This window comes from Heterodontus francisci, chromosome 3 (assembly GCF_036365525.1).
Source record: "Heterodontus francisci isolate sHetFra1 chromosome 3, sHetFra1.hap1, whole genome shotgun sequence".
Taxonomy (NCBI): domain Eukaryota; kingdom Metazoa; phylum Chordata; class Chondrichthyes; order Heterodontiformes; family Heterodontidae; genus Heterodontus; species Heterodontus francisci.
The window spans coordinates 207,049,233-207,076,991 of record NC_090373.1 but is presented as its reverse complement, the minus strand read 5'-3'; the positions used below and the strand labels follow the sequence as shown (position 1 = coordinate 207,076,991).

Below are 27,759 nucleotides of genomic sequence, written 5' to 3'. Positions count from 1 at the left end.
AATTCAGGGAGCTAGGGTGGAAGCTTAGAGCGAGAACAAACAGAGTTGTTATCTCTGGGTTGTTGCCCGTGCCACGTGCTAGCGAAGCAAGGAATAGGGAGAGAGAGGAGTTGAACACGTGGCTGCAGGGATGGTGTAGGAGGGAGGGTTTTGGTTTCCTGGATAATTGGGGCTCTTTCTGGGGTAGGTGGGACCTCTACAAACAGGATGGTCTTCACCTGAACCAGAGGGGTACCAATATCCTGGGGGGGAGATTTGCTAGTGCTCTTCGGGGGGGTTTAAACTAATTCAGCAGGGAAATGGGAACCTAAATTGTAGTTCCAGTGTACAGGATGCTGAGAGTAGTGAGGTCAGGGATAAGGTTACAAGGACGCAAGAGGGCACTGGCAAGCAAGAACTTGGTAGAAAGTGTGTCTACTTCAACGCCAGGAGCATCTGGAATAAGGTGGGTGAGCTTGCAGCATGGGTTGGTACCTGGGATCTCGATGTTGTGGCCATTTCGGAGACATGGGTAGAGCAGGGACAGGAATGGATGTTGCAGGTTCCGGGATTCAGATGTTTCAGTAAGAACAGAGAAGATGGTAAAAGAGGGGGGGGTGTGGCATTGTTAATCAAGGAGAGTATTACAGCAGCAGAAAGGACGTTTGAGGACTCGTCTACTGAGGTAGTATGGGCCGAGGTTAGAAACAGGAGAGGAGAGGTCACCCTGTTGGGAGTTTTCTATAGACCTCCGAATAGTTCCAGAGATGTAGAGGAAAGGATAGCGAAGATGATTCTCAACAGGAGCGAGAGTAACAGGGTAGTTGTTATGAGGGACTTTAACTTTCCAAATATTGACTGGAAATACTATAGTTCGAGTACTTTAGATGGGTCAGTTTTTGTCCAGTGTGTGCAGGAGGGTTTTCTGACACAGTATGTAGACAGGCCAACCAGGGGCGATGCCACATTGGATTTGGTACTGGGTAATGAACCCGGCCAGGTGTTAGATTTAGATGTAGGTGAGCACTTTGGTGATAGTGATCACAATTCGGTTAGGTTTACCTTAGCGATGGGCAGGGACAGGTATATACCGCAGGGCAAGAATTATAGCTGGGGAAAAGGAAATTATGATGCGATTAGGCAAGATTTAGGATACGTAGGATGGGGAAGGAAACTGCAGGGGATGGGCACAATCGAAATGTGGAGCTTATTCAAGGAGCAGCTACTGCGTGTCCTTGATAAGTATGTACCTGTGAGGCAGGGAGGAAGTTGTCGAGCGAGGGAGCCGTGGTTTACTAAAGAAGTTGAAGCGCTTGTCAAGAGGAAGAAGAAGGCTTATGTTAGGATGAGACGTGAAGGCTCAGTTAGGGCGCTTGAGAGTTACAAGCTAGCCAGGAAGGATCTAAAGGGAGAGCTAAGAAGAGCAAGGAGAGGACACGAGAAGTCATTGGCGGATAGGATCAAGGGAAACCCTAAGGGTTTCTATAGGTATATCAGGAATAAAAGAATGACTAGAGTTAGATTAGGGCCAATCAAGGATAGTAGTGGGAAATTGTGTGTGGAATCAGAGGAGATAGGGGAAGCGTTAAATGAATATTTTTCGTCAGTATTTACAGTAGAGAAAGAAAATGTTGTCGAGGAGAATACTGAGATTCAGACTACCAGGCTAGATGGGATTGAGGTTCACAAGGAGGAGGTGTTAGCAATTTTGGAAAGTGTGAAAATAGATAAGTCCCCTGGGCCAGATGGGATTTATCCTAGGATTCTCTGGGAAGCCAGGGAGGAGATTACAGAGCCTTTGTCAAACAAAGAACAAAGATAATTACAGCACAGGAACAGGCCCTTCGGCCCTCCAAGCCTGCGCCGATCCAGATCCTCTCTCTAAACATATCGCCTATTTTCTAAGGTTCTGTATCTCTTTTCTTCCTGCCCATTCATGTATCTGTCTAGATACATCTTAAAAGACTCCATCGTGCCCGCATCTACCACCTCCGCTGGCAATGCGTTCCAGGTGCCCACCACCCTCTGCGTAAAGAACTTTCCACGCATATCCCCCCGAAACTTTTCCCCTTTCACTTTGAACTCGTGTCCTCTAGTAATTGAAACCCCCACTCTGGGAAAAAGCCTCTTGCTATCCACCCTGTCTATACCTCTCATGATTTTGTACACCTCAATCAGGTCCCCCCTCAACCTCCGTCTTTCTAATGAAAATAATCCTAATCTGCTCAACCTCTCTTCATAGCTAGCGCCCTCCATACCAGGCAACATCCTGGTGAACCTCCTCTGCACCCTCTCCAAAGCATCCACATCCTTTTGATAATGTGGCGACCAGAACTGTACGCAGTATTCCAAATGTGGCCGAACCAAAGTCCTATACAACTGTAACATGACCTGCCAACTCTTGTACTCAATGCCCCGTCCGATGAAGGAAAGCATGCCGTATGCCTTCTTCACCACTCTATTTACCTGCGTTGCCACCTTCAGGGAACAGTGGACCTGAACACCCAAATCTCTCTGGACATCAATTTTCCCCAGGACTTTTCCATTTACTGTATAGTTCACTCTTGAATTGGATCTTCCAAAATGCATCACCTCGCATTTGCCCTGATTGAACTCCATCTGCCATTTCTCTGCCCAACTCTCCAATCTATCTATATTCTGCTGTATTCTCTGACAGTCCCCTTCACTATCTGCTACTCCACCAATCTTAGTGTCGTCTGCAAATTTGCTAATCAGTCCACCTATACTTTCCTCCAAATCATTAATGTATATCACAAACAACAGTGGTCCCAGCACGGATCCCTGTGGAACACCACTGGTCACACGTCTCCATTTTGAGAAACTCCCTTCTACTGCTACTCTCTGTCTCCTGTTGCCCAGCCAGTTCTTTATCCATCTAGCTAGTACACCTTGGACCCCAAGCGCCTTCACTTTCTCCATCAGCCTGCCATGGGGAACCTTATCAAACGCCTTACTGAAGTCCATGTATATGACATCGACAGCCCTTCCCTCATCAATCAACTTTGTCACTTCCTCAAAGAATTCTATTAAGTTGGTAAGACATGACCTTCCCTGCACAAAACCATGTTGCCTATCACTGATGAGCCCATTTTCTTCCAAATGGGAATAGATCCTATCCCTCAGTATCTTCTCCAGCAGCTTCCTGTCCTTGATCTTTATGTCGTCATTGTCGACAGGAATAGTGCCAGAAGACTGGAGGATAGCAAATGTTGTCCCCTTGTTCAAGAAGGGGAGTAGAGACAGCCCTGATAATTATAGACCTGTGAGCCTTACTTCGGTTGTGGGTAAAATGTTGGAAAAGGTTATAAGAGATAGGAAAGAATAAGTTCATTAGCGATAGTCAGCACGGTTTTGTGAAGGGTAGGTCGTGCCTCACAAACCTTATTGAGTTTTTCGAGAAGGTGACCAAACAGGTGGATGAGGGTAAAGCAGTGGATGTGGTGTATATGGATTTCAGTAAGGCGTTTGATAAGGTTCCCCACGGTAGGCTATTGCAGAAAATACGGAAGTATGGGGTTGAAGGTGATTTAGAGCTTTGGATCAGAAATTGGCTAGCTGAAAGAAGACAGAGGGTGGTGGTTGATGGCAAATGTTCATCCTGGAGTTTAGTTACTAGTGGTGTACCGCAAGGATCTGTTTTGGGGCCACTGCTGTTTGTCATTTTCATAAATGACCTGGATGAGGGTGTAGAAGGGTGGGTTAGTAAATTTGCGGATGACACTAAGGTCGGTGGAGTTGTGGATAGTGCCGAAGGATGTTGTAGGTTACAGAGGGACATAGATAGGCTGCAGAGCTGGGCTGAGAAATGGCAAATGGAGTTTAATGCGGAAAAGTGTGAGGTGATTCACTTTGGAAGGAGTAACAGGAATGCAGAGTACTGGGCTAATGGGAAGATTCTTGGTAGTGTAGATGAGCAGAGAGATCTTGGTGTCCAGGTACATAAATCCCTGAAGGTTGTTACCCAGGTTAATAGGGCTGTTAAGAAGGCATATGGTGTGTTAGCTTTTATTAGTAGGGGGATCGAGTTTTGGAGCCACGAGGTCATGCTGCATCTGTACAAAACTCTGGTGAGGCCGCACCTGGAGTATTGCGTGCAGTTCTGGTCACCGTATTATCGGAAGGATGTGGAAGCTTTGGAAAGGGTGCAGAGGAGATTTACTAGGATGTTGCCTGGTATGGAGGGAAGGTCTTACGAGGAAAGGCTGAGGGACTTGAGGTTGTTTTCGTTGGAGAGAAGGAGGAGGAGAGGTGACTTAATAGAGACATATAAGATAATCAGAGGGTTAGATAGGGTGGATAGTGAGAGTCTTTTTCCTCGGATGATGATGGCAAACACGAGGGGACATAGCTTTAAGTTGAGGGGTGATAGATATAGGACAGATGTTAGAGGTAGTTTCTTTACTCAGAGAGTAGTAGGGGCGTGGAACGCCCTGCCTGCAACAGTAGTAGACTCGCCAACTTTAAGGGCATTTAAGTGGTCATTGGATAGACATATGGATGAAAATGGAATCGTGTAGGTCAGATGGTTTCACAGGTCGGCGCAACATCGAGGGCCGAAGGGCCTGTACTGCGCTGTAATGTTCTAATGTTCTAATCTAAGAAAACTTTATCTCTAGTCAGCTCCACAATGTTTTACTCCAAGAAACTGTCCGGAAAACATTATACAAACTCATCATCTCGACCACTGTTGCCAGTTTCATTCTGCCAGTTTATATGAAGATTAAAGTCCACCACAATTGTTACAAGCTCCAATAATTTTTTGTTTAATGCTTTGTCCAATGGTATAATTACTGTTAGGGGGCCGATAAACTACTCCCACCAGTGTTTTCTGATTCTTGCTATTCCTAATTTTTATCCATACTGATTCTATTTCATGATCTTTCGAGGCCAGGTCCTTTCTCACTAATGTCCTTATGCTATCCTTTACTATCAGGGCTACCCCTCCTCCTTTGTCATTCTGTCTGTCTTTCCTCAATATTGTGTACCCTGGAATATTTATTTCCCAACCTTGGTCACCATGTAATTATGTCTCTGCAGTGGTGATTAGATCGAAATCATGTACCTCTATTTGTGCCACTAGTTCATCTATCTTATTGCAGATGTTTCACGCATTCATTATTTTTATTTCTATTCGTTGCAATGACCTTATTTGCTGATGTACAATTTTTGTCAAACTCTCTGTTCCTTCCTGTCCCATTCTTCTTGTCTTTACCCACAACCCAATTTTGTTCCAATGCCTTGGCCGTTTTCTTTGGATTTCTAAATCTCCCTTCCCCCTCTTCACCCCACCCCACCCCGCATCTCTGTTAGTTCACAACCTCTAGCCTTATCTGCTGGCACACTCTTATGTTTGTACACTCTGTCCCATTCTGCCACACTCTCATTATCGTTACCCTTATTGCTATCTTGCTCTTTTGCCTTCTCCTGTTTAAATTATCACATCTTCCCTCACCTCCACTATTTAGTTTAAAGACCTCTCTACCGTCCTAGTTATATGACTTGCCAGAACGCTGGTCTCAGCAAGGTTCAGATGTAGACCTTCCCAACGGTACAGCTCCCACTTTCTCCAGTACTGGTGTCAGTGCCCCATGAATCGAAACCCATTTCTCCCACACCAATCTTTGAGCCATGTATTTAACTCTATTCTTATTTACCATATGCCAATTTGCTCAGGCTCAGGTAAGAACCCAAAGGTTATTACCTTTGAGGTTCTGCTTTTTAATTTAGCCCCCACCTGCTCATACTCCCTATGCAGAATCTCTTTCCTAGTCCTATCTATATCGTTGGTACTGGGCAGGCAACACAATTTTTGGAAATCCTGGTTGTGGGTGCGGAGAACAGTATCTATTCCCCTGACTATACCGTCCCCTATCACTACAATATTCTTTTTCACTCCCCCCACTTGAATGGCTTCCAGGTGCTATGATCAGTTTACTCACCCACCATGCAATACCTGTTCTCATCCATACAGGGAACAGTACCTTGTACCTGTTGGTCAAAGTCAAGGGACGAGGCTTCTCCAATACTGCATGCTTGATCCCCTTACCAGTCTGACTCGCAGTCACACCCTCCTGTCCCTGACCACTGACCAATTTTTAAAGTTCTACTTAACCTAAGGGGTGTTACTGCCTCCTGTATCATAGTGTCCAGATAACCTCCCCCCTTCCCCCTCCCCCGAAGTTCCTTGATCTGCAGACACTTTGGAGTTTCCAGGACCACAAACTCCCTTTTGTTGTGGTCACAGCACACCACCTGCCCAGCCATGTCTGTCTAACCTTATTAATAGCCAGTTACAGTTTCCTAGCCTTGAGACAAAAGAAGAACACTCACCTAGCTACTAGGGATAAAAGAAAAAGAATAAAAAGCAGCACCTCCTTCCCCCTCTGCACCAAATTCCCACTAACTTTAGCACTCAGTTAGCGAAGCACGCTGTTCGCTGATCACTCTGTGCTCCACATTTTCCTTTACATATTTCAGTTTTCTCTTTACCTGTAGTGCCTAAAGCACAGTTTCTGACTGTTACTCTACTCTCTTCCTTTTCGTTTCTTTGCAAACTGTTATTTACACTACCTCTTCCATCTGAGTCCTCTCACACCCCTGGAACTGTCCCTCCCCCTGCCCCCCATCCCCCTGCACTGCAATTACTAGTTTAAGTCATTGTGACTGCCCTATTTGCTAGGACCGTGCTCCTAGCCCGGTTCAGGTGGAGCACGTTTCACTGGTGCAGTTACTTCCTGTCCCAGTACTGATGCCCTGAAATGGAACCACTCTTTTCTATATCACTCCTTCAACCTAATGCTCACCTCCCTAATGTGCTTATTTCTGTTCCAATTTGCACATGCTCAGGTAATTATCTAAAGTTTGTGAAGTGAGGTCCTGTTCTTTCATTTAGGTTATGTTAGGAGAGTATCAGGAACTATTACTTACTCTTTCCCATGTTGGTCCCTAGATGGATCACACTGACTGGATCCTCCCCTCACTGTCCACTATCCTTTCATGCTGGTTTGAAATGTCTCTCACCCTGCCACCAGCCAGCGAACATACCATGTGAGACTCTTGATCCTGCTTACAGAGGATGGTATCTGTCCCCCTAATTGAATCTACAACTAGCACATTACATATCCTCTGCTCCTGCTCCTAGGTGCCATGGTCAGCATTCTGCCTTGTCCTTCCGAAAGTCTTTATCCTTATTCTCACAGGTAGCAATTACATTGCACCTGTTGGTAGTATCAGTTGTTGGAGATCCTGGTTCTCTATCTCATCTGGGTCCCCTCTGACTCTGTACACTGTGGGTCAGACCAACCCCATTCTGATCCTGCATCTCGCTGAGGTGTGACCGAGGTCTGGAGCAAGCTATCCCGCTCCCATATGTGCCAGAGTGTCTGCAACTCACACTCCAGCTCAATGACTCTGAGCCAGAGAGATTTGAGATGGAGACGTCTATTGTAGATGTGTTCACTCGGGACAATCTCACAAACTGCCATATACTGCAGACAGACACATAACCTGCTCTGCCATACCTCACTCTGGATTATTTATATTAATTAGATCTACATTTTAGTTTGTACGTTTTTTTTCTTTTTCTATACAATAACTTGCACTATAACACTGAACAAAAATGTTAAATACTTAACTGTCTCAAGCTTACACAAACCTTCACAAGAATTGAAGGTACAAAGCAAAGAAGGTACAAAGAGATATAAGGGCTGCGCAGTGGCGTAGTGGTTAGCACTGCAGCCTCACAGCTCCAGCAACCCAGGTTTGGTTCTGGGTACTGCCTGTGTAGAGTTTGCAAGTTCTCCCTGCGACTGCGTGGGTTTCCGCCGGGTGCTCCAGTTTCCTTCCACAGTCAAAGACTGTGATAGGTAAATTGGTCATTGAAAATTGCCCCTAGTGTAGGTAGGTGGTAGGAGAATTGAGGGAAGGTGGGGATGTGGTAGAGAATATGGGATTAATGTAGGATTAGTATAAATGGATGGTTGATGGTCAGCATAGACTCAGTGGGCCAAAGGGCCTGTTTCAGTGCTGTATCTCTCTATGACCTCCTTTTCCCTCCCCTTTCCTGAATTCCCACTCTCACCAAATTCCCAACTTTTACACTCAGTTTACAATGCACTCCGTTTACTGGCCCAAATACCCCACAAAGATAAAATGTAAAATCAGTGCACAAATGGAGTGCATGGGACAGTGCAGTGTATCGCAGGTTTGAACCCTGCGATGTGCAAAGTTCTTGAAACTCTGCTGCAGTGGTGATATGGTGAGGCAAAACCAGATCCCTGTTTCTGATTGCTGTGCAGTAACTTCCTTCTACAAAGTATACTACACATGTAGATGAGGGCAGTTTGGAGCTGGCTGTGATTTACTCCATGATCGAATAGCATACCCAACTCACTGTTCAGCCATCAGGGAAGGAAACTGGAACAAAAACGAAAATGATCTTCATTGCTTTTCATTTTATTTTCAGGCAACCGTGACGTTCTTCGACATCACACCTATTGGACGCATTGTGAACCGTTTCTCGTCTGATATCTACAGTGTAGACGACACGCTACCCTTCATCCTCAATATATTCCTGGCATCTGTGTATGGTCTGATCGGTACGATGATGATGATTAGCTACAGTATTCCCTGGATCATGCTGGTTCTAGTGCCATTGGTTATCCTCTACTTCTACATGCAGCGCTACTACCGCTTCACCTCAAGGGAGCTCAAACGTCTTGCGGCTATCACACTGTCACCGATCTATTCACAGTTCTCCGAGACACTGACTGGCCTCACCACCATCAGGGCATCGCGAGCAGTTCCTAGGTGAGCTGTTTGTGAAATGGTGAGAAAATATGACTCAATTTTCCAGGAGAGTTCCTTCTTCGCAAGTTTTGAAAAAGTGTCCATAATTAATTTTAATATCTATAAGTCAACATAATTTTCCTTCCCATCCTGCCTAAAGGCACTGAGTCTTGTTGGTGTACCAGTTGTACCTCACTCACATGGCTACTCTTTATACCTGAGTGTTAGCAGCTAATTTGACTGTTGCAGAGTCACAGGGGTCACCTGGGCAGCCACCAGGACTGCTTTTCCTGCCAAATTTGCACCACCCTCACCCAGACATGCTTAGGCCAGTTGTAACATCTCTCCTGTCATCCTGTGAATTGCACACAGTCAAAATCTGAGACCTTCTTGGTCTGCATGGCTGAGTTCCAGTTCACTCTGGGTATTTACCACGAACCCAGAGTGGAGTGGGGAGTGATTTTTTCTTAATTCGTTCATGGGATGGCAGACAGTGAATAGTGGTGTGCCGCAAGCAAGGATCAGTGCTGGGGCCTCAGCTATTTACACTATATTAATGACTTGGATGAAGAGACTGAGAGTCATGTATCTACGTTTGCTGATGGTACAAAGCTCGGTGGAAAGGTAAGCTGCGGGGAGTATGTAGAGAGGCTGCAAAGGTTAAGTGAGTGGGAAGCAAGATGGCAGATGGAGTATAATGTAGGGAAGTGTGAAGTTGTTCACTTTGGTCAAAAGATAGAAAAGCAGAATATTTTTTACAAGGTGTGAAACTGGTAAGTGTTGATGTTCAAAGAGACTTGGGTGTACTCGTACAAGGAACGCACAAAGTTAACATGTAGGTACAGCAGGCTATTAGGAAGGTAAATGGCAGGTTGGCCTTTATTGCAAAGGGATTGGAGTACAGGAATAAAGAAGTCTTACTAAAATTGTACAGGGCTTTGGTGACACCGCACCTGGAATACTGTGTGCTGTTTTGGTCTCCACATTTAGAGTCATAGAGTCATTGAGTGGTACAGCATAGAAACAGGCCCTTCAGCCCACCGCGTCCATGCCGACCATAATGCCTATCTATACTAATCCCACCTGCCTGCATTAATTCCATATCCCTCTGTGCCTTGCTCATTCAAGTACCTGTCCAGAGGCCTCTTAAATGTCACTACTGTTCCTGCCTCCACCACCTCCTCAGGCAGCTCATTCCAGATACCCACTATTCTTTGTGTGAAAAATTTACCCCTTTGATCCCCTTTAAACCTCCTCCCTCTCACCTTAAATCTATGCCCTCTAGTTTTAGTCACCCCTACCATGGGAAACAGACTCTGGCTATCTACACTATCTATGCCTCTCATAATTTTATATACCTCTATCATGTCCCCTCTCAGCCTCCTTCGCTCCAGGGAAAACAGACCCAGCCTATCCAATCTCTTTATAACTCAAGCCCTCCAAACCAGGCAATATCCTTGTGAATCTTTGCTGCACCCTCTCTAGCTTAATCACATCTTTCCTGTAGTGTGGAGACCAGAACTGCACACAGTACTCCAAATGCGGCCTAACCAACGTTACGTACAACTGTAACATGACGTCCCAACTCTTGCACTCAATGCCTCGGCCGATGAAGACAAGCATGCCACACGCCTTCTTCACCACCCTGTTTACCTGTGTTGCCACTTTCAGGGAACTATGTACTTGCACCCCAAGGTCTCTCTGCTCAAGAACACTCCCCAGGGCCCTGCCATTCACTGTATATGTCCTGCCCTGGTTTAACTTCCCAAAATGCATCACTTCACACTTGTCTGCATTAAATTCCATTTGCCAATCCCTTGCCCACTTTCCCAATTGATCTATATCCTGTTGTAACCTTAGACAACCTTCTTCATTGTCCACTATACCACCAATTTTGGTGTCATCTGCAAACTTACTAATCATGCCCCCTACATTCTCATCCAAGTCATTAATATATATGACAAACAACAGAGGGCCCAGCACCGATCCCTGTGGCACACCACTGGTCACCGGCCTCCAATCTGAAAAACAACCCTCTGCCTCCTATCACCAAAGCAATTTTGTATCCAATTTGCTAGCTCACCCTGGATCCCATGTGTTCGAACCTTCTGGACCAGCCTACCATGCGGGACCTTGTCAAAGGCCTTGCTAAAGTCCATGTAGACAACGTCCATCGCCCTGCCCTCATCAATCCTCTTGGTCACCTCCTCGAAAAACTCAATCAAATTCATGAGACATGATTTCCCACGCACAAAGCCATGCTGACTATCCCTAATCAGACCATGCCTTTCCAAATGCATATAAATCCTGTCTCTCAGAATCCCTTCCAATAACTTTCCCACCACTGATGTAAGGCTCACCGGCCTGTAGTTCCCTGGCTTATCCCTGCTGCCCTTCTTAAATAAAGGCACATTAGCTATCCTCCAGTCTTCCGGTACCTCACCCGTGGCTAACGATGATACAAAAATCTCTGCCAGGGCCCCAGAAATCTCCTCCCTTGCTTCCCATAGCATCCAAGGATACACCTGGTCAGACCCTGGGGATTTATCCACCTTAATGCGCTTCAAAACCTCCAACACCTCCTCCTTTGTAATGTTAATATGCTCCAGGATATCGCTATTCCCTCCCTTGAGCTCACTAGTTTCCATGACCTTCTCCACGGTAAATACAGACGAGAAGTATTCATTTACGACCTCGCCCATTTCCTTTGGCTTCACACATAGATTACCACACAGATCCTTAAGGGGACCTACTCTCTCCCAAGCTACCCTTTTACTCTGAATATACTTATAGAATCTTTTAGGATTCTCCTTTATCTTATCTGCCAGGGAAATCTCTTGGCCCCTTTTCGCCCTCCTAATTTCCTACTTAAGTGTAGTCCTGCATCCCTTATGCTCCTCGAGGGACTCGCTTGATCCCAGCTGCCTATACCTGACATATGCCTCCTTCTTCGTCCTGACCAGACCCTCAATATCCCTCGTCAACCAAGGTTCCCTAAACTTGCCAGCCTTGCCCTTCAATCTAACAGGAACATGCCGGCCCTGAACTCTTCCTATCTCACTTTTAAGGCACTATTACTAGTAATGCTAAATACTAATTCATACCAATTACTAAGACTAACTTTTTTAAATACAAATTTTTAATTAATAGAATTGAAATTCCACCAGCAGCTGAGGTGGGATTTGAACCTGTCCCCAGGGAATTAGCCTGGGACTTTGGATTACTAGTCTAGTGACATTACCACAACACCACCATCTCCCCACAACTTTGGGTAATCAAATTTTCAGACTGGAAATGGCACTGATCCGTTGCCCACCATATGTGATCCAACAAAATTTTGCAGCTTGTACCAACATTGGCCTGCAGAATTTGTCTTCCAAATTCTTTCACTCAATGTGCTGCAGTAATGCTTGTGACCATTTCTGATTTGCTCATTCCGGCATTTTCACTTGTTAGCTAACACTTGAGACTGTGACTCTCAAAGCTGCACTGGAAGCCCTCCCTCATCCACCAATCAGCGAGTTTAACCTTGTTTCAATCAGTATAACATATGCAAAGTTCACAAAATGGTTGATTTCACAGAGGACCCGAGATTTCACAGTCTGTGATGCATTTTTCATGGCTATGAATTTGGTAGCTAGTTATAAGCTAGTTATATCATTTGGTTCAATAATTTTTTTAAGTTTTTGTAAATGAATTTTGGAGTAACAATGTGGTGAATTCACTGTCAGGACCTTCCAGCTCAGGTACAAGATGGGTAAGGTACAGAATATCTTTGGGAGTCAGGGTGAAGAGAGTGTGCACGGTTGGGTAGAAGGGAACTGAGGGTCAGTGAAGCGGATGACCGGTACTGGGTTTCAGGGGATGGGGCCTCGTAGAAAGGGAGACAGGCAAAAAAGGTTTGGAAGATGGCTCAGAGTGGGTCAGAGATTGGGAAATGGGGGTTAGGAATGAAGGCTCAGGCAGGGGGAGAGAGGGCTGTGGAATAAGGTGGTGTGTGCTAAAGGCCCAGTACTTCCTGCAAACCTGGGAGCTTTACCATTTGTCCAGCAGCCTCCAGAGGTCCCTTTAAGTACCCGTGTTTTAGCTGCTGTAGAGTTGACGAAACTAGCTGTAAGCTGCACACCCAGTTCTTGACAGTTTTTTATGTGTTTTGGAAAGGGGCCCTTCTTTGAATATTTAAATTGAATTGTTGCTGATTATAAGCAGCCTCAAGGGACTCCTTAAATCAGCAAGGGACAGTGTGGTACAGGCCGTGTTGATGATGCAGTTTTGGTTTTGAACCCCAAGCCCTGAAATTTGTATACTTTGAGCTTGTTTCATGCCCAAATTCTACCCTAGTGTGTCCACATATCTTCTGCTGAATCTGCCCATGCCATGTTGCACCAGGCCCACCATGTAAATTGAGTTTGACCCCCTGCCCCGGTTTATACTGTCCATTGAAACACTCCAAGGAGTCAGGGCAGTACAGGCTCTACAGGCAAGTCTTTATCCCAGAGGCCTCCTTCAACATTTACCCCATCCTTCCAGTATTGTTGCCAGGATGCTATTGGTATGAGGCCCCTAGTTGCTGTCATTTAAATCCAGTTCATTTCTTTATAATGTTAGGGTTGTTGTCCAATCAGTTGGTATGGTTTTTGCTAAATTTGCTCTTGGTGGTATGTTCAGGTTTGAGGAGGAGAATAGTCGTCGCCTTGAGGTGAACCAGCGCTGTGTTTACGCTGGCAATACCGCCGTGCAGTGGCTCGACATCAGGCTACAGATGATAGGCGTTACCGTGGTGACTTCCATTGCTGTTATTGCTGTCATTGAGCACAGCCTGAAACGTGGGAATCCTGGTAAGTTGGAATGGTTTTATTCCCACAGCTCTTGGAGATATACAGCATGATTAAACCTTGGGCTCAAGAGCACTACTGTCCGACCTTATCCCCACAGTACTTCCTCTCGAACCTGGATGGGTGCAGCTCCAACAAAACTCAAGAAGCTGGACGCCATTCAGGACAGAGCTTGAGCAGTGTCCCATCCGGCACTGGCACACAGTGGCAGCCATGTATACCATCTACATGATGCATTGCAGCAGCTGACCAAGGCTCCTTCAACAGCACCTCCCAACCGTAACCTCTACCACCTAGAAGGACAAGGGCACCACCACCTGCAAGTTCCCTTCCAAGTCACACACCATCCTGACTTGGAACTATATCACCATTCCTTCATTGTTGCTGGGTCAAAACCCTGGAACTCTGTCCCTAACAGCACTGTGGGTATACTATCATCAGCACATGGACTGCAGCAGTTGAAGAAGGAGGCTCACCACCACCAAGGGCAACTAGGGATGGGCAGTGACAATCACATCTCGTGAATGAATAAAAAAACCTCAATCAAATCATCCCTTAACCTTCTATGTTCCAGGAAATAGAAGCCTAGTTTATGTAATCACTCTTCATAATCTAACCCTTGGAGTCCCTGGTAACATTCTGGTGAATCTGTGCTGCATTCTTTCGACACTGCATTGCCTAGAATTATGCACATTACTCCAGATGTGGTCTAATCAGGGCTTTGTTTAGCTGTAGCAAACCTTCCTTCCACTTTATTTTCTAGTTCTCTAGTTATCAAGGGTAATATTCCTTTAGTTTTTTTGATCATGCATTTGTCAAAGTGAGGTGCTGTTCCGGTATTTTACAAAACAAGGAACATTCTGAGAGAGGGAGCAGGAGACAATGAGACCTGAGAGCTGAAGTCCAGAGGAATTAATTAGGTGAGCAGGTAGATGATTGGTTGGTGAGTTTTAAGGTTTTTTTCTCTGAACTAAGACAGGGAAAATATAAGAGCAAAACACTGCAGCTGCTGGAAATATGAAATAAAAACAAAGTGCTGGGAATACACAGATCTGTCAGCATCTGTGAAAAGAAAAATCCAGTTCACCTTTCATCAGGACTGGTACATAGCTATCACATGCCTTCGCTTTTGTTGTTCTTCCCTCCTGCCCCTCTTCCCTTGCTCAAAGCCTATTACATTTCTGAGCTTTGCCAGTTTTGAAGAAAGGTCACAGACCTGAAACGTTGGGGGCAATTTTATGCTGGTGGCGGGGGTCTTGATGTTGGGGGAAACTGACGCCGAGATTCCCATGTCGCCTCTTTTCCGGAAGGCTTGCCAAATTTAGTGCCAATTACGCGGTGGGCCTTCCAAAGAATTTAGTTCCCCATCGCCGGAGGTTTTGCCCTAGGGCAATCAGAGGCTGGCAGCGGCAGCTCCACCACGGAGGCGATGGCTGCTGTTGTAGTTGCAGCGACCAGACACCGAGGCGCAGCATTACAACCAGGCTTCAGGTAGGTCAGGGTGGGAGGGGCCTTGTGGGGTGGGGGTTGCGGGGGTTCGGAGGGTTGTCAGCAGCAAGGACAGCAGAGTGGTCCTCTGTGGGGCCAGCCCCCTTCCCAACGCAGAGTCCCTCGTTCAAGCATAAGTGCCTTTGAACAAGGGACCACCCCCCCCCCCCACCCCCCGCCCACAGAGCCGGGAAGCAGCCCATACGGTTTTTGTGCCATACTTCCCATGTGGCAACAGGGCCACCCGTCGCACGGGTAATTATGACTGTGGCAGGAAGTGACCCTTAATTAGGGGTAATTACCCAATCATTAAAGATAGTCAGGTAATAAAACAGCTGATGAAATGTTTTATTACCTGCACCCCCTTCCTCCACCCCCTCCCCCCCGCTCCACCTTCCCAGCATCCCCCTCGCGCCCCCCCTCCCAGCTCATCACCCTCGCACCCCCTTCCCCCCACCCCCTTTGCAGCTCCCCCGTCGCACCATCTTCCCCTCGCACCCCCTTCCCCTGCATCCTTTCCCCTGCAGCCCCCTTCCCAGCTCCCCCTCGCACCCCCTTCCCTCCACCCCTTCCCACCGCACCCCTCCCCCTTGCTGCCCCTCCCCCCCCCTTTCCCCCTACCTCCTCCCACTGGCATTCACCTATCCCTGAGCAGGGGCCCTAACAACCCCACTGCCTTGTGGTCATCTCGGGAGAGACCAAGGCTAAGGGAGTAAACCCGAACAGAAAATCCGGAGCAGAACCCCAAAGGCAGTCATGTGTCACCTTTGGCAGTTTCCGGCAGTTCCTCCAACCATACCCATCATGCTCTACACTCCTTTGGACCCCACTAGGAAGGCTGAGAGTGGGGTTTTGACGCTTGGGCAACTCACAACCTGCATACATCTGCCCAGGCATGCGCCTTGGAGAGGTCACTCCATAGTCACCTCACAGCGACCAAAACAACATGGAAGGCAGCGTTACAGGTTATAAGTCCAGCTCAATTGGCGTAGAGATTGGGCGCCACGGGTTGCCTTTGTCAGTGGGAGAGGTCATCGCATCTCACTGGACAGCTACCGCCCGCCTCAAACCGGGCAACCCCCCGGTCAGTAAGGTTCTGTCCTGCCACAGTCCACCTACTTCAATGGGTGCTTGGAGCTCAAGGTCATTGCCCGAAAAGTGGACTGTAACACCGCACCAAACAGAACGACAAAAAAAGGAAAGAAGGTACCAGCCCTTCGCTTTGCAAGCTGGAACGTCAGAACTATGTGTCCTGGCCTGTCGGAAGACCTTACGCAAATCAACGATTCTCGGAAGACCGCCATCATTAACAACGAGCTCAGTAGACTCAATGTGGACATTGCAGCACTTCAGGAGACACGCCTCCCTGTGAGCGGATCTCTAAAAGAGCAAGACTGCACCACCTTCTGGCAGGGTAGGGATCCTGAAGAACCAAGACAGCATGGAGTGGGCTTCGCCATCAGAAACTCTTTGCTCAGCATGATAGAGCCACCTTCAAATGGCTCGGAACACATACTGTCCATCCGATTGTTCACCGCCTCTGGTCCAGTACATCTACTCAGCATCTATGCTCCAACACTCTGCTCCCCACCTGAAGTTAAAGACCAGTTCTACGAGGAACTCCATAATATCATTAGTAGCATCCCCAGTGCCGAACACCTGTTCCTGCTGGGGGACTTTAATGCCAGGGTTGGGGCCGATCATGACTCATGGCCCTCCTGCCTTGGGCGCTATGGCATTGGAAGGATGAATGAGAATGGACAGAGACTGCTTGAGTTGTGTACCTATCATAACCTCTGCATCACCAACCGTTCTTTCATACTAAACTCTGTCACCAGGTTTCTTGGAGGCACCCAAGATCACGTCATTGGTACCAGCTGGACCTCATCGTCACAAGGCGAGCCTCTTTAAATAGTGTTCAAATCACACGCAGCTTCCACAGTGCAGACTGCGACACCGACCACTCCCTGGTGTGCAGCAAGGTTAGACTCAGACCAAAGAAGCTACATCACTCCAAGCAGAAGGGCCGCCCGCGCATCAACACTAACAGAATTTCTTATCCACAGCTGTTAAATAAGTTTCTAAATTCACTTGAAAAAGCCCTTCAAAACACTCCCAAAGGGGATGCAGAGACCAAGTGGGCCCACATCAGAGACGCCATCTATGACTCAGCAATGACCACCTATGGCAAACGTGTGAAGCAGAATGCAGACTGGTTTCAAACTCACTTTGAAGAGCTGGAACCTGTCATAGCCGCTAAGCGCACTGCACTGTTGAACTACAAGAAATCCCCCCGTGAGCTAACATCCGTAGCACTTACAGCAGCCATAAGCGCTGCACAAAGAACAGCCAGGCGCTGTGCAGATGACTACTGACAACACCTATGCAGTCGTATTCAGCTGGCCTCCGACACCGGAAACATCAGAGGAATGTATGATGGCATTAAGAGAGCTTTTGGGCCAACCATCAAGAAGATCGCCCCCCCCCTCAAATCTAAATCGGGGTCAAAATCACTAACCAACGCAAGCAAATGGACCGCTGGGTTGAGCACTACCTAGAACTGTACTCCAGGGAAAATGACACTGATACAGCTCTCAATGCAGCCCAGTCTCTGCCAGTCACGGATGAGCTGGACGTACAGACAACAAAATCAGAACTCAGTGCTGCCATTGATTCTCTAGCCAGCGGAAAAGCCCCTGGGAAGGACGGCATTACCCCTGAAATAATCAAGCGTGTCAAGCCTGCTATACTTTCAGCACTGTACAAACTGCTTTGCCTGTGCTGGGACGAGGGAGCAGTACCACAGGACATGCGCAATGCCAATATCATCACCCTCTATAAGAACTAGGGTGACTGCGGTGACTGCAACAACTACCGTGGAATCTCCCTGCTCAGCACAGTGAGGAAAGTCTTCGCTCGAGTCATTTTAAACAGGCTCCAGAAGCTGGTTGAGCGTGTCTACCCTGAGCCACAGTGTGGCTTTCGAGCAGAGAGATACACCATTGACATGCTGTTCTCCCTTCGCCAGCTACAGGAGAAATGCCGCGAACAACAGATGCCCCTCTACATTGCTTTCATTGATGTCACCAAAGCATTTGACCTCGTCAGCAGACATGGTCTCTTCAGACTACTAGAAAAGATCGGATGTCCACCAAAGCTACTACGTATCATCACCTCATTCCATGACAATATGAAAGACACAATTCAGCCTCATCAGACCCCTTTCCTATCCTGAGTGGCGTGAAACAGGGCTGTGTTCTCGCACCCACACTTTTTGGGATCTTCTTCTCCCTGCTGCTCTCACATGCGTTCAAGTCTTCAGAAGAAGGAATTTTCCTCCACACAAGATCAGGTGGCAGGTTGTTCAACCTTGCCTATCTTAGAGCGAAGACCAAAGTACAGAAAGTCCTCATCAGGGAACTCCTCTTTGCTGACGATGCTGCATTAACATCTCACACTGAAGAGTGTCCACAGAGACTCATCAACAGGATTGCGGCTGCCTGCAACAAATTTGGCCTAACCATCAGCCTCAAGAAAACGAACATCAAGGGACAGGACGTCAGAAATGCTCCATCCATCAATATCGGCGACCACACTCTGGAAGTGGTTCAAGAGTTCACCTACCTCGGCTCAACATTCACCAGGAACCTGTCTCTCGATGCAGAAATCAACAAGCGCATGGGAAAGGCGTCCGCTGCTATGTCCAGACTGGCCAAGAGAGTGTGGGAAAATGGCGCACTGACACGGAACACAAAAGTCCGAGTGTATCAAGCCTGTGTCCTCAGTACCTTGCTCTACGGCAGCGAGGCCTGGACAAAGTATGTCAGCCAAGAGCGACGTCTCAATTCATTCCATCTTCGCTGCCTCCGGAGAATTCTTGGCATCAGGTGGCAGGACCGCATCTCCAACACAGAAGTCCTCGAGGCGGCCAACATCCCCAGCTTAAACACACTACTGAGTCAGCGGCGCTTGAGATGGCTTGGCCATGTGAACTGCATGGAAGAAGGCAGGATCCCCAAAGACACATTGTACAGCGAGCTCATCATTGGTATCAGACCCACCGGCCGTCCATGTCTCCGTTTTAAAGACGTCTGCAAACGTGACATGAAGTCCTGTGACATTGATCACAAGTCGTGGGAGTCAGTTGCCAGTGATCGCCAGAGCTGGCGGGCAGCCATAAAGGTGGGGCTAAAGTGTGGCGAGTCGAAGAGACTTAGCAGTTTGCAGGAAAAAAGACAGAGGCGCAAGGGGAGAGCCAACTGTGTAACAGCCTCGACAACCAATTTTATCTGCAGCACCTGTGGAAGAGTCTGTCACTCTAGAATTGGCCTTTATAGCCACTCCAGGTGCTGCTTCACAAACCACTGACCACCTCCAGGCACTTACCCATTGTCTCCCGAGACAAGGAGGCCAACGAAGTGAAGAAAGATAGCCAGCATGGATTTGTAAAAGGCAGATCATGCTTGACTAATATAATTGAATTTTTTGATGAAGCAGGTTGATGACAGATGAGATGGATTTTAAGAAAGCATTTGTTAAGGTACCACGTAAAAGGCTGGTTAACAAAATTGAAGGTTATGGAATAGGAGGGTTAGTGTTCAATTGGATAAAAAATTGGCTTAAGGATAGAAAACAGCGAGTCATAGTAAAGGGTTGTTTTTCAGACAGAGGATGGTCGACAGTGGTGTTCTCCAAGGATCAGTGCTGGGACCACTGCTTTTTTTCCTGTATATAAATAACTTGGATCTTGGAATACAGAATAGTATCTCAAAATTTGCTGACGACACCAAACTCGGATGTGTGGCAAACAGTGAGGATGATATGAACAGCCTGCAACAGGACATACTGGACCTGGTGTTGGGGAATGAGCCCGGCCAGGTGGTTGAAGTTTCAGTAGGGGACTACTTTGGGAATAGTGATCACAATTCCGTAAGTTTTAGAATACTCATGGACAAAGACGAGAGTGGTCCTAAAGGAAGAGTGCTAAATTGGGGGAAGGCCAACTATACCAAAATTCGGCAGGAGCTGGGGAATGTAGATTGGGAGCAGCTGTTTGAAGGTAAATCCACATTTGATATGTGGGAGGCTTTTAAAGAGAGGTTGATTAGTGTGCAGGAGAGACATGTTCCTGTGAAAATGAGGGATAGAAATGGCAAGAATAGGGAACCATGGATGACAGGTGAAATTGTGAGACTAGCTAAGAGGAAAAAGGAAGCATACATAAGGTCTAGGCGGCTGAAGAAAGATGAAGATTTGGAAGAATATCGGGAATGTAGGACCAATCTGAAACGAGGAATTAAGAGGGCTAAAAGGGGTCATGAAATATCTTTAGCAAACAGGGTTAAGGAAAATCCCAAAGCCTTTTATTCATATATAAGGAGCAAGAGGGTAACTAGAGAAAGGATTGGCCCACTCAAGGACAAAGGAGGAAAGTTATGCGTGGAGTCAGAGAAAATGGGTGAGATTCTAAACGAGTACTTTGCATCGGTATTCACCGAGGAGAGGGACATGACGGATGTTGAGGTTAGGGACAGATGTTTGATTACTCTAGGTCAAGTCCGCATAAGGAGGGAGGAAGTGTTGGGTATTCTCAAAGGCATTAAGGTGGACAAGTCCCCAGGTCCGGATGGGATCTATCCCAGGTTACTGAGGGAAGCGAGAGAGGAAATGGCTGGGGCCTTAACAGATATCTTTGCAACATCCTTAAACACGGGTGAGGTCCCGGAGGACTGGAGAATTGCTAATGTTGTCCCCTTGTTTAAGAAGGGTAGCAGGGATAATCCAGGTAATTATAGACCGGTGAGCCTGACGTCCGTGGTAGGGAAGCTGCTGGAGAAGATACGGAGGGATGGGATCTATTCCCATTTGGAAGAAAATGGGCTTATCAGTGATAGGCAACATGGTTTTGTGCAGGGAAGGTCATGTCTTACCAACTTAATAGAATTCTTTGAGGAAGTGACAAAGTTGATTGATGAGGGAAGGGCTGTAGATGTCATATACATGGACTTCAGTAAGGCGTTTGATAAGGTCCCCATGGTAGGCTGATGGAGAAAGTGAAGTTGCAGGGTGTACTAGCTAGATGGATGAAGAACTGGCTGGGCAACAGGAGACAGAGAGTAGCAGTGGAAGGGAGTTTCTCAAAATGGAGACGTGTGACCAGTGGTGTTCCACAGGGATCCGTGCTGGGACCACTGTTGTTTGTGATATACATAAATGATTTGGAGGAAAGTATAGGTGGTCTGATTAGCAAGTTTGCAGACGACACTAAGATTGGTGGAGTAGCAGATAGTGAAGGGGACTGTCAGAGAATACAGCAGAATATAGATAGATTGGAGAGTTGGGCAGAGAAATGGCAGATGGAGTTCAATCAGGGTAAATGCGAGGTGATGCATTTTGGCAGATCCAATTCAAGAGTGAACTTTACAGTAAATGGAAAAGTCCTGGGGAAAATTGATGTACAGAGAGATTTGGGTGTTCAGGTCCTAAGGCTTTCTATCGGTATATCAGGAATAAAAGAATGACTAGAGTTAGATTAGGGCCAATCAAGGATAGTAGTGGGAAGTTGTGTGTGGAATCAGAGGAGATAGGGGAAGCGTTAAATGAATATTTTTCGTCAGTATTTACAGTAGAGAAAGAAAATGTTGTCGAGGAGAATACTGAGATTCAGACTACTAGGCTAGATGGGATTGAGGTTCACAAGGAGGAGGTGTTAGCAATTTTGGAAAGTGTGAAAATAGATAAATCCCCTGGGCCAGATGGGATTTATCCTAGGATTCTCTGGGAAGCTAGGGAGGAGATTGCAGAGCCTTTGTCCTTGATCTTTATGTCGTCATTGTCGACAGGAATAGTGCCGGAAGACTGGAGGATAGCAAATGTTGCCCCCTTGTTCAAGAAGGGGAGTAGAGACAGCCCTGGTAATTATAGACCTGTGAGCCTTACTTCGGTTGTGGGTAAAATGTTGGAAACGGTTATAAGAGATAGGATTTATAATCATCTTGAAAAGAATAAGTTCATTCGCGATAGTCAGCACGGTTTTGTGAAGGGTAGGTCGTGCCTCACAAACCTTATTGAGTTTTTCGAGAAGGTGACCAAACAGGTGGATGAGGGTAAAGCAGTGGATGTGGTGTATATGGATTTCAGTAAGGCGTTTGATAAGGTTCCCCACGGTAGGCTATTGCAGAAAATACGGAAGTATGGGGTTGAAGGTGATTTAGAGCTTTGGATCAGAAATTGGCTAGCTGAAAGAAGACAGAGGGTGGTGGTTGATGGCAAATGTTCATCCTGGAGTTTAGTTACTAGTGGTGTACCGCAAGGATCTGTTTTGGGGCCACTGCTGTTTGTCATTTTTATAAATGACCTGGAAGAGGGTGTAGAAGGGTGGGTTAGTAAATTTGCGGATGACACTAAGGTTGGTGGAGTTGTGGATAGTGCCGAAGGATGTTGTAGGGTACAGAGGGACATAGTTAGGCTGCAGAGCTGGGCTGAGAGATGGCAAATGGAGTTTAATGCGGAAAAGTGTGAGGTGATTCACTTTGGAAGGAGTAACAGGAATGCAGAGTACTGGGCTAATGGGAAGATTCTTGGTAGTGTGGATGAACAGAGAGATCTTGGTGTCCAGGTACATAAATCCCTGAAAGTTGCTACCCAGGTTAATAGGGCTGTTAAGAAGGCATATGGTGTGTTAGCTTTTATTAGTAGGGGGATTGAGTTTCGGAGCCACGAGGTCATGCTGCAGCTGTGCAAAACTCTGGTGAGACCGCACCTGGAGTATTGCGTGCAGTTCTGGTCACCGCATTATAGGAAGGATGTGGAAGCTTTGGCAAGGGTGCAGAGGAGATTTACTAGGATGTTGCCTGGTATGGAGGGAAGGTCTTACGAGGAAAGGCTGAGGGACTTGAGGTTGTTTTCGTTGGAGAGAAGGAGGAGGAGAGGTGACTTAATAGAGACATATAAGATAATCAGAGGGTTAGATAGGGTGGATAGTGAGAGTCTTTTTCCTCAGATGGTGATGGCAAACACGAGGGGACATAGCTTTAAGTTGAGGGGTGATAGATATAGGACAGATGTTAGAGGTAGTTTCTTTACTCAGAGAGTAGTAGGGGCGTGGAACGCCCTGCCTGCAACAGAAGTAGACTCGCCAACTTTAAGGGCATTTAAGTGGTCATTGGATAGACATATGGATGAAAATGGAATAGTGTAGGTCAGATGGTTTCACAGGTCGGCGCAACATCGAGGGCCGAAGGGCCTGTACTGCGCTGTAATGTTCTCATGTTCTAAAAAGGTCCATTGTTCCCTGAAGGTGGCAACGCAGGTAAATAGAGTGGTGAAGAAGGCATACAGCATGCTTTCCTTCATCGGACGGGGTATTGAGTACAAGAGTTGGCAGGTCATGTTACAGTTGTATAGGACTTTGGTTCGGCCACATTTGGAATAATGCGTGCAGTTCTGGTCGCCACATTACCAAAAGGATGTGGATGCTTTGGAGAGGGTGCAGAGGAGGTTCACCAGGATGTTGCCTGGTATGGAGGGCGCTAGCTATGAAGAGAGGTTGAGTAGATTAGGATTATTTTCATTAGAAAGACGGAGGTTGAGGGGGGACCTGATTGAGATGTACAAAATCATGAGAGGTATAGACAGGGTGGATAGCAAGAAGCTTTTTCCCAGAGTGGGGGATTCAAATACTAGGGGTCACGAGTTCAAAGTGAGAGGGGAAAAGTTTAGGGGGGATATGCGTGGAAAGTTCTTTACGCATAGGGTGGTGGGTTCCTGGAACGCGTTGCCAGCGGAGGTGGTAGATGCGAACACGATAGCGTCTTTTAAGATGTATCTAGACAGATGCATGAATGGGCAGGAAGCAAAGAGATACAGACCCTTAGAAAATAGGCGAAATGTTTAGGTTGAGGATCTGGATCGGCACAGGCTTGGAGGGCCGAAGGGCCTGTTCCTGTGCTGTAATTTTCTTCTTTGTTCTAGGACAAAGATAGGCAAGCAGAATGGGCAGAGAGGTGGCAGAAGGAATTTAATACTGACAAATGTGAGATGATGCATTTTGGCAGAAGGATTATGCAGAGGTAAAATATACTTAATAACACGATTCTAAAGAGTGTACAGGAACAGAGGGACCTGGGAGTTCAAGTGCATCAATCTCTGAAGTGGCATGATAGATTGAGAGTGCTTCTATTGTTTGTAAAATATGTTGAAAAGGACTTATAGTTGAATTATGGACATTTGACGAGCTGCTGAAGTTGTGTTTTTTAAAGACGTCACCAGAAGGCTTCCTGTGCTTGTCTTGTAAACAAACCTTTACTGGAAGGCACCTGTTTTCAGATTAAAAACCAGTAGGGAGCTTGTTGTTTTGACGTGGGGAGATGTTGACAAAGAAGTAACAGGTCATGGTTAGGAGGCTTCACTTCTGGAATGTTTTTGATTTCACTTTGAATAGTTACAAAAGGTTGTTGCCTGCCAAAAAAACCAAGATCCTCTCTCTCGCTCTCCCTCTCCCTCTCGCTCCCGCTCTCCCTCTCCCTCTCCCTCTCGCTCTCCCTCTCGCTCTCGCTCTCCCTCTTGCTCTCCCTCTCCCTCTCGCTCTCCCTCTTGCTCTCCCTCTCCCTCTCCCTATCGCTCTCCCTCTCCCTCTCCCTCTCCCTCTCCCTCTCGCTCTGTCTCGCTCTCTCGCTCTCGCTCACTCTCATTCTCTCTTTCTCACTCGCTCTCATTCTCTCTTTCTCACTCCCTCTCTCGCTCTGTCTTGGAAAGAAACCCTGCATTTCCAGTGTGCCAGTCTCCTCTTACCTTGTATATTTGAAGAAACCCTGCGTATCGAATGTATGGGAACTGAAACCCCTGTTGTCGCATTTCTGCTGTCAGGCCTATCGGAATCCTATGTCGCAGCATTTCTTGGAAAGCCAACCCAAACTGATCTTCGTCACCTGGAAAGATCTGTTCTTGGAAGATCCCAGTGGCAGCCATCTCTAGACCCGTTTGGGACACCAAACCAAAACGAACGACATCTTTCCATATCTTCTCTTTTCTTTTCTTCAAGAATGAGCAAGTATGCAAGTATTCAGCCTAAGTGTATTTTTTTCATCTTTTTTTTGTAACAGAGCTCTAAACAAAAATCCCTTCTATTTTTTCGGTTAACCTCTGTGTGTGGGTGTGTGTGGGCATTTTACACTTCATTACTGGTTAAGACTTGTTTTATAATAAACTGATAATTCTCATCTTTATTAAAGAAAACTGGTTAGTGTGTTTTATTCTGGGAGAAGTAGAGTATATGATTGACTGTATTGGTTAGTGGGAAAATTTAAATAGATGTTGTGACCTGTGATGAAGTGGAACTGGAATAAACAGTGCACTCCTCCCACCTCAATCATAAGATATAATTGGGGGCTAGTCCGGGATAAACCCAACGCCGGCAACGTACAATTCTAAGTGCAGTAATAATAATTGAAAAAGAAACATGAAAAGAACGAGGTTTTTTCTGTAATAGAGTAATGTCTACTCTACCGGAATGCCTTTAACAGTTGCTGTGACTTTTCTGGGGACGGAGCTTGTATCCCTGAGTGATTTGAGGAACATAACCAAGGTTAAGCCAATAGCATTGGCAAAAAAATTGTGGTTAGAGTTAAAACTAGGAGCTAAGAAAGCAGACATAATTGAAGTAATAGCACAACATTTGCAATTGGAAGAAGAAGAAAGCAAACCAGAGGGTAGAGCAGTTGAATTAGCTAAAATTCAGTTCCAGATGAACTTGACAAAGAAAAAGCAATAGAAATGAGACAACGTGAACAGGAAAATGAATTGAAAAAACTTGAGCTTGTAGAAGAATTGACAATGAAAAAACTTGAACGAGAATTTCAAAGAGAAAGAGAAGGAAGAGAATTCAAAGTTAAAAAGATGGAACTAAGATCGTAGGGTGGTCTTGACTCCAGTGAAAGTTCTGGTGAGGAAAGATTTGGCTCCAGCCAGGACCCAGCAGAGAGCTATTTAAATTTGTACAAGCCCTCCTGAAGTTTGAGAAAAGGGATGTGGAGGCATTTTGCATTTCTTTTGAAAGGATAGCCTGAACACTGGTTATGCAAAGCAGGTTGATGGACAGAGTTCATGAAGTTTATGCCATGCTTTCTGAGGAGGCTTCTGCAGATTGAGATGTCAAAAAAGGCTATTCTCACTGTGTTTGAGTTAGTCCCTGAATCCTACAAGCAGAAGTTTCAGAACCTTCCCAGATTGTCTGTGCAGACTTATGTAGAATTTGAGGGAGTAAAACAAATTAATTTTGAACGTTAGATATGGTCACTAAAGATGGAAGCCACGTATGAGAACCTTAGGGAGCTAATTCTCTTGGAAGAATTAAAAAAATTCAGTCTGTCCTGTTATGACCAAGGCGGGAATAATGCACTGTTAATCCAGTCCCACTATTCCACAGGTCACAACATACGAGTAAAGTTTCCCACCTACTAGAAAATAGCCAAATTAAATACTATTTGTCCCCCAGAATAAAGCACACCAAACCAGGTTTCTTTAAGCAACAAAATTAACTATTTATTAATAAACTAAGTCTTAAACAATCATGAAATAACTCCAAATGTGAAAGGATTCTTTTCAAACTTCTTATTCTTCCTAATCCTCATGCACACACACATGCATTAAAAAAAAAACGGTTAACCGGTTTTAAAAGAATGTTTTCAGATTACAGCTGTTTCTTAGGAATAATAAAATAACTGAGTTGTAACATTTTGGTAGGATATTTCCAGGTCGGCGAGGTGTCCCAGAGTTGAATAGTCAGATGCCACTCAACGTCTCTCTAGGCGAGGTTGATGAACAGTCTGTGATGGGTAGGCAGTCACGGCACTTTGCAGCAGGCATCACACAGATCTTTCAGCAAATGGTGTAGCAACCGGTCTATTTGGCCAAACCAAAACAAACTATATCTTTCCATATCTTTTCTTCAAGAATGAGCAAGTATTCAGCCTAAGTGTTTTTGTCTTTTTTTGGTAACAGAGCTCTAAACAAAATTCCTTTTATTTTTCCAGTTAATGTGCGTGTGTGTGTGCGTGTAATGTAAAAATTGAACTATAATATTTCTGTCTGTGTATTTATGCTTTACTTCATTCCTGGTTAAGACTTGTTCTCTAATAAACTGATAAATTTGCGTTTTATTAAAGTAACCTGGTTTGTGTGTTTTATTCTGGGAAAAATAGAGTATATGATTGACCGTATTGGTAAGTGGGAAAATGTAAATATATGTTGTGACCTTCTTAAATAGAGACATAAAGTGCAAAAGTAGGAAAGTTACACTGAACCTTTTTAAAGGTCTGGTTCGGCCCCAACTGGAATATTGCATCCAGTTTTGGACACCACACTGCACAAAGGATGTGAGGGTCCTTGAGAGGATGCAGAGATGATTTACCAGAATGGTTCCAGAATGGAGGATTTTAGTTACTTGATTAGGATGGAAAAGCTGGGTTTGTTCTCCTCAGAACAAAGGAGATTGAGGCAGATCATGTGTACAAGATTATGACAGGCTTAAATAAGTTATACCAGGGTTGTCCAACATACGGCCCGTGGGCCAGGATCCAGCCTGCCAAAAGTTTTCATCTGGCCTGTGGGTGTAAACTGTTCCCGGGACCATTTCTCATCCTCACCGTGA

At 46.0% G+C, this 27,759-nt stretch overlaps 1 protein-coding gene across 5 annotated transcripts in view; it reads left to right on the top strand.

The window, feature by feature from the left end:
* abcc10 (ATP-binding cassette, sub-family C (CFTR/MRP), member 10) overlaps nucleotides 1–27,759 on the top strand; it is a 505,256-nt gene that overhangs the window by 210,942 nt on the left and 266,555 nt on the right. For all 5 annotated transcript variants that reach the window (XM_068028201.1, XM_068028199.1, XM_068028202.1 and 2 more), the window contains exons 15-16: nucleotides 8,465–8,808; nucleotides 13,456–13,625. In XM_068028201.1, the coding sequence (XP_067884302.1) occupies nucleotides 8,465–8,808; nucleotides 13,456–13,625 (514 nt within the window). The remainder of the gene's footprint in view (nucleotides 1–8,464; nucleotides 8,809–13,455; nucleotides 13,626–27,759) is intronic.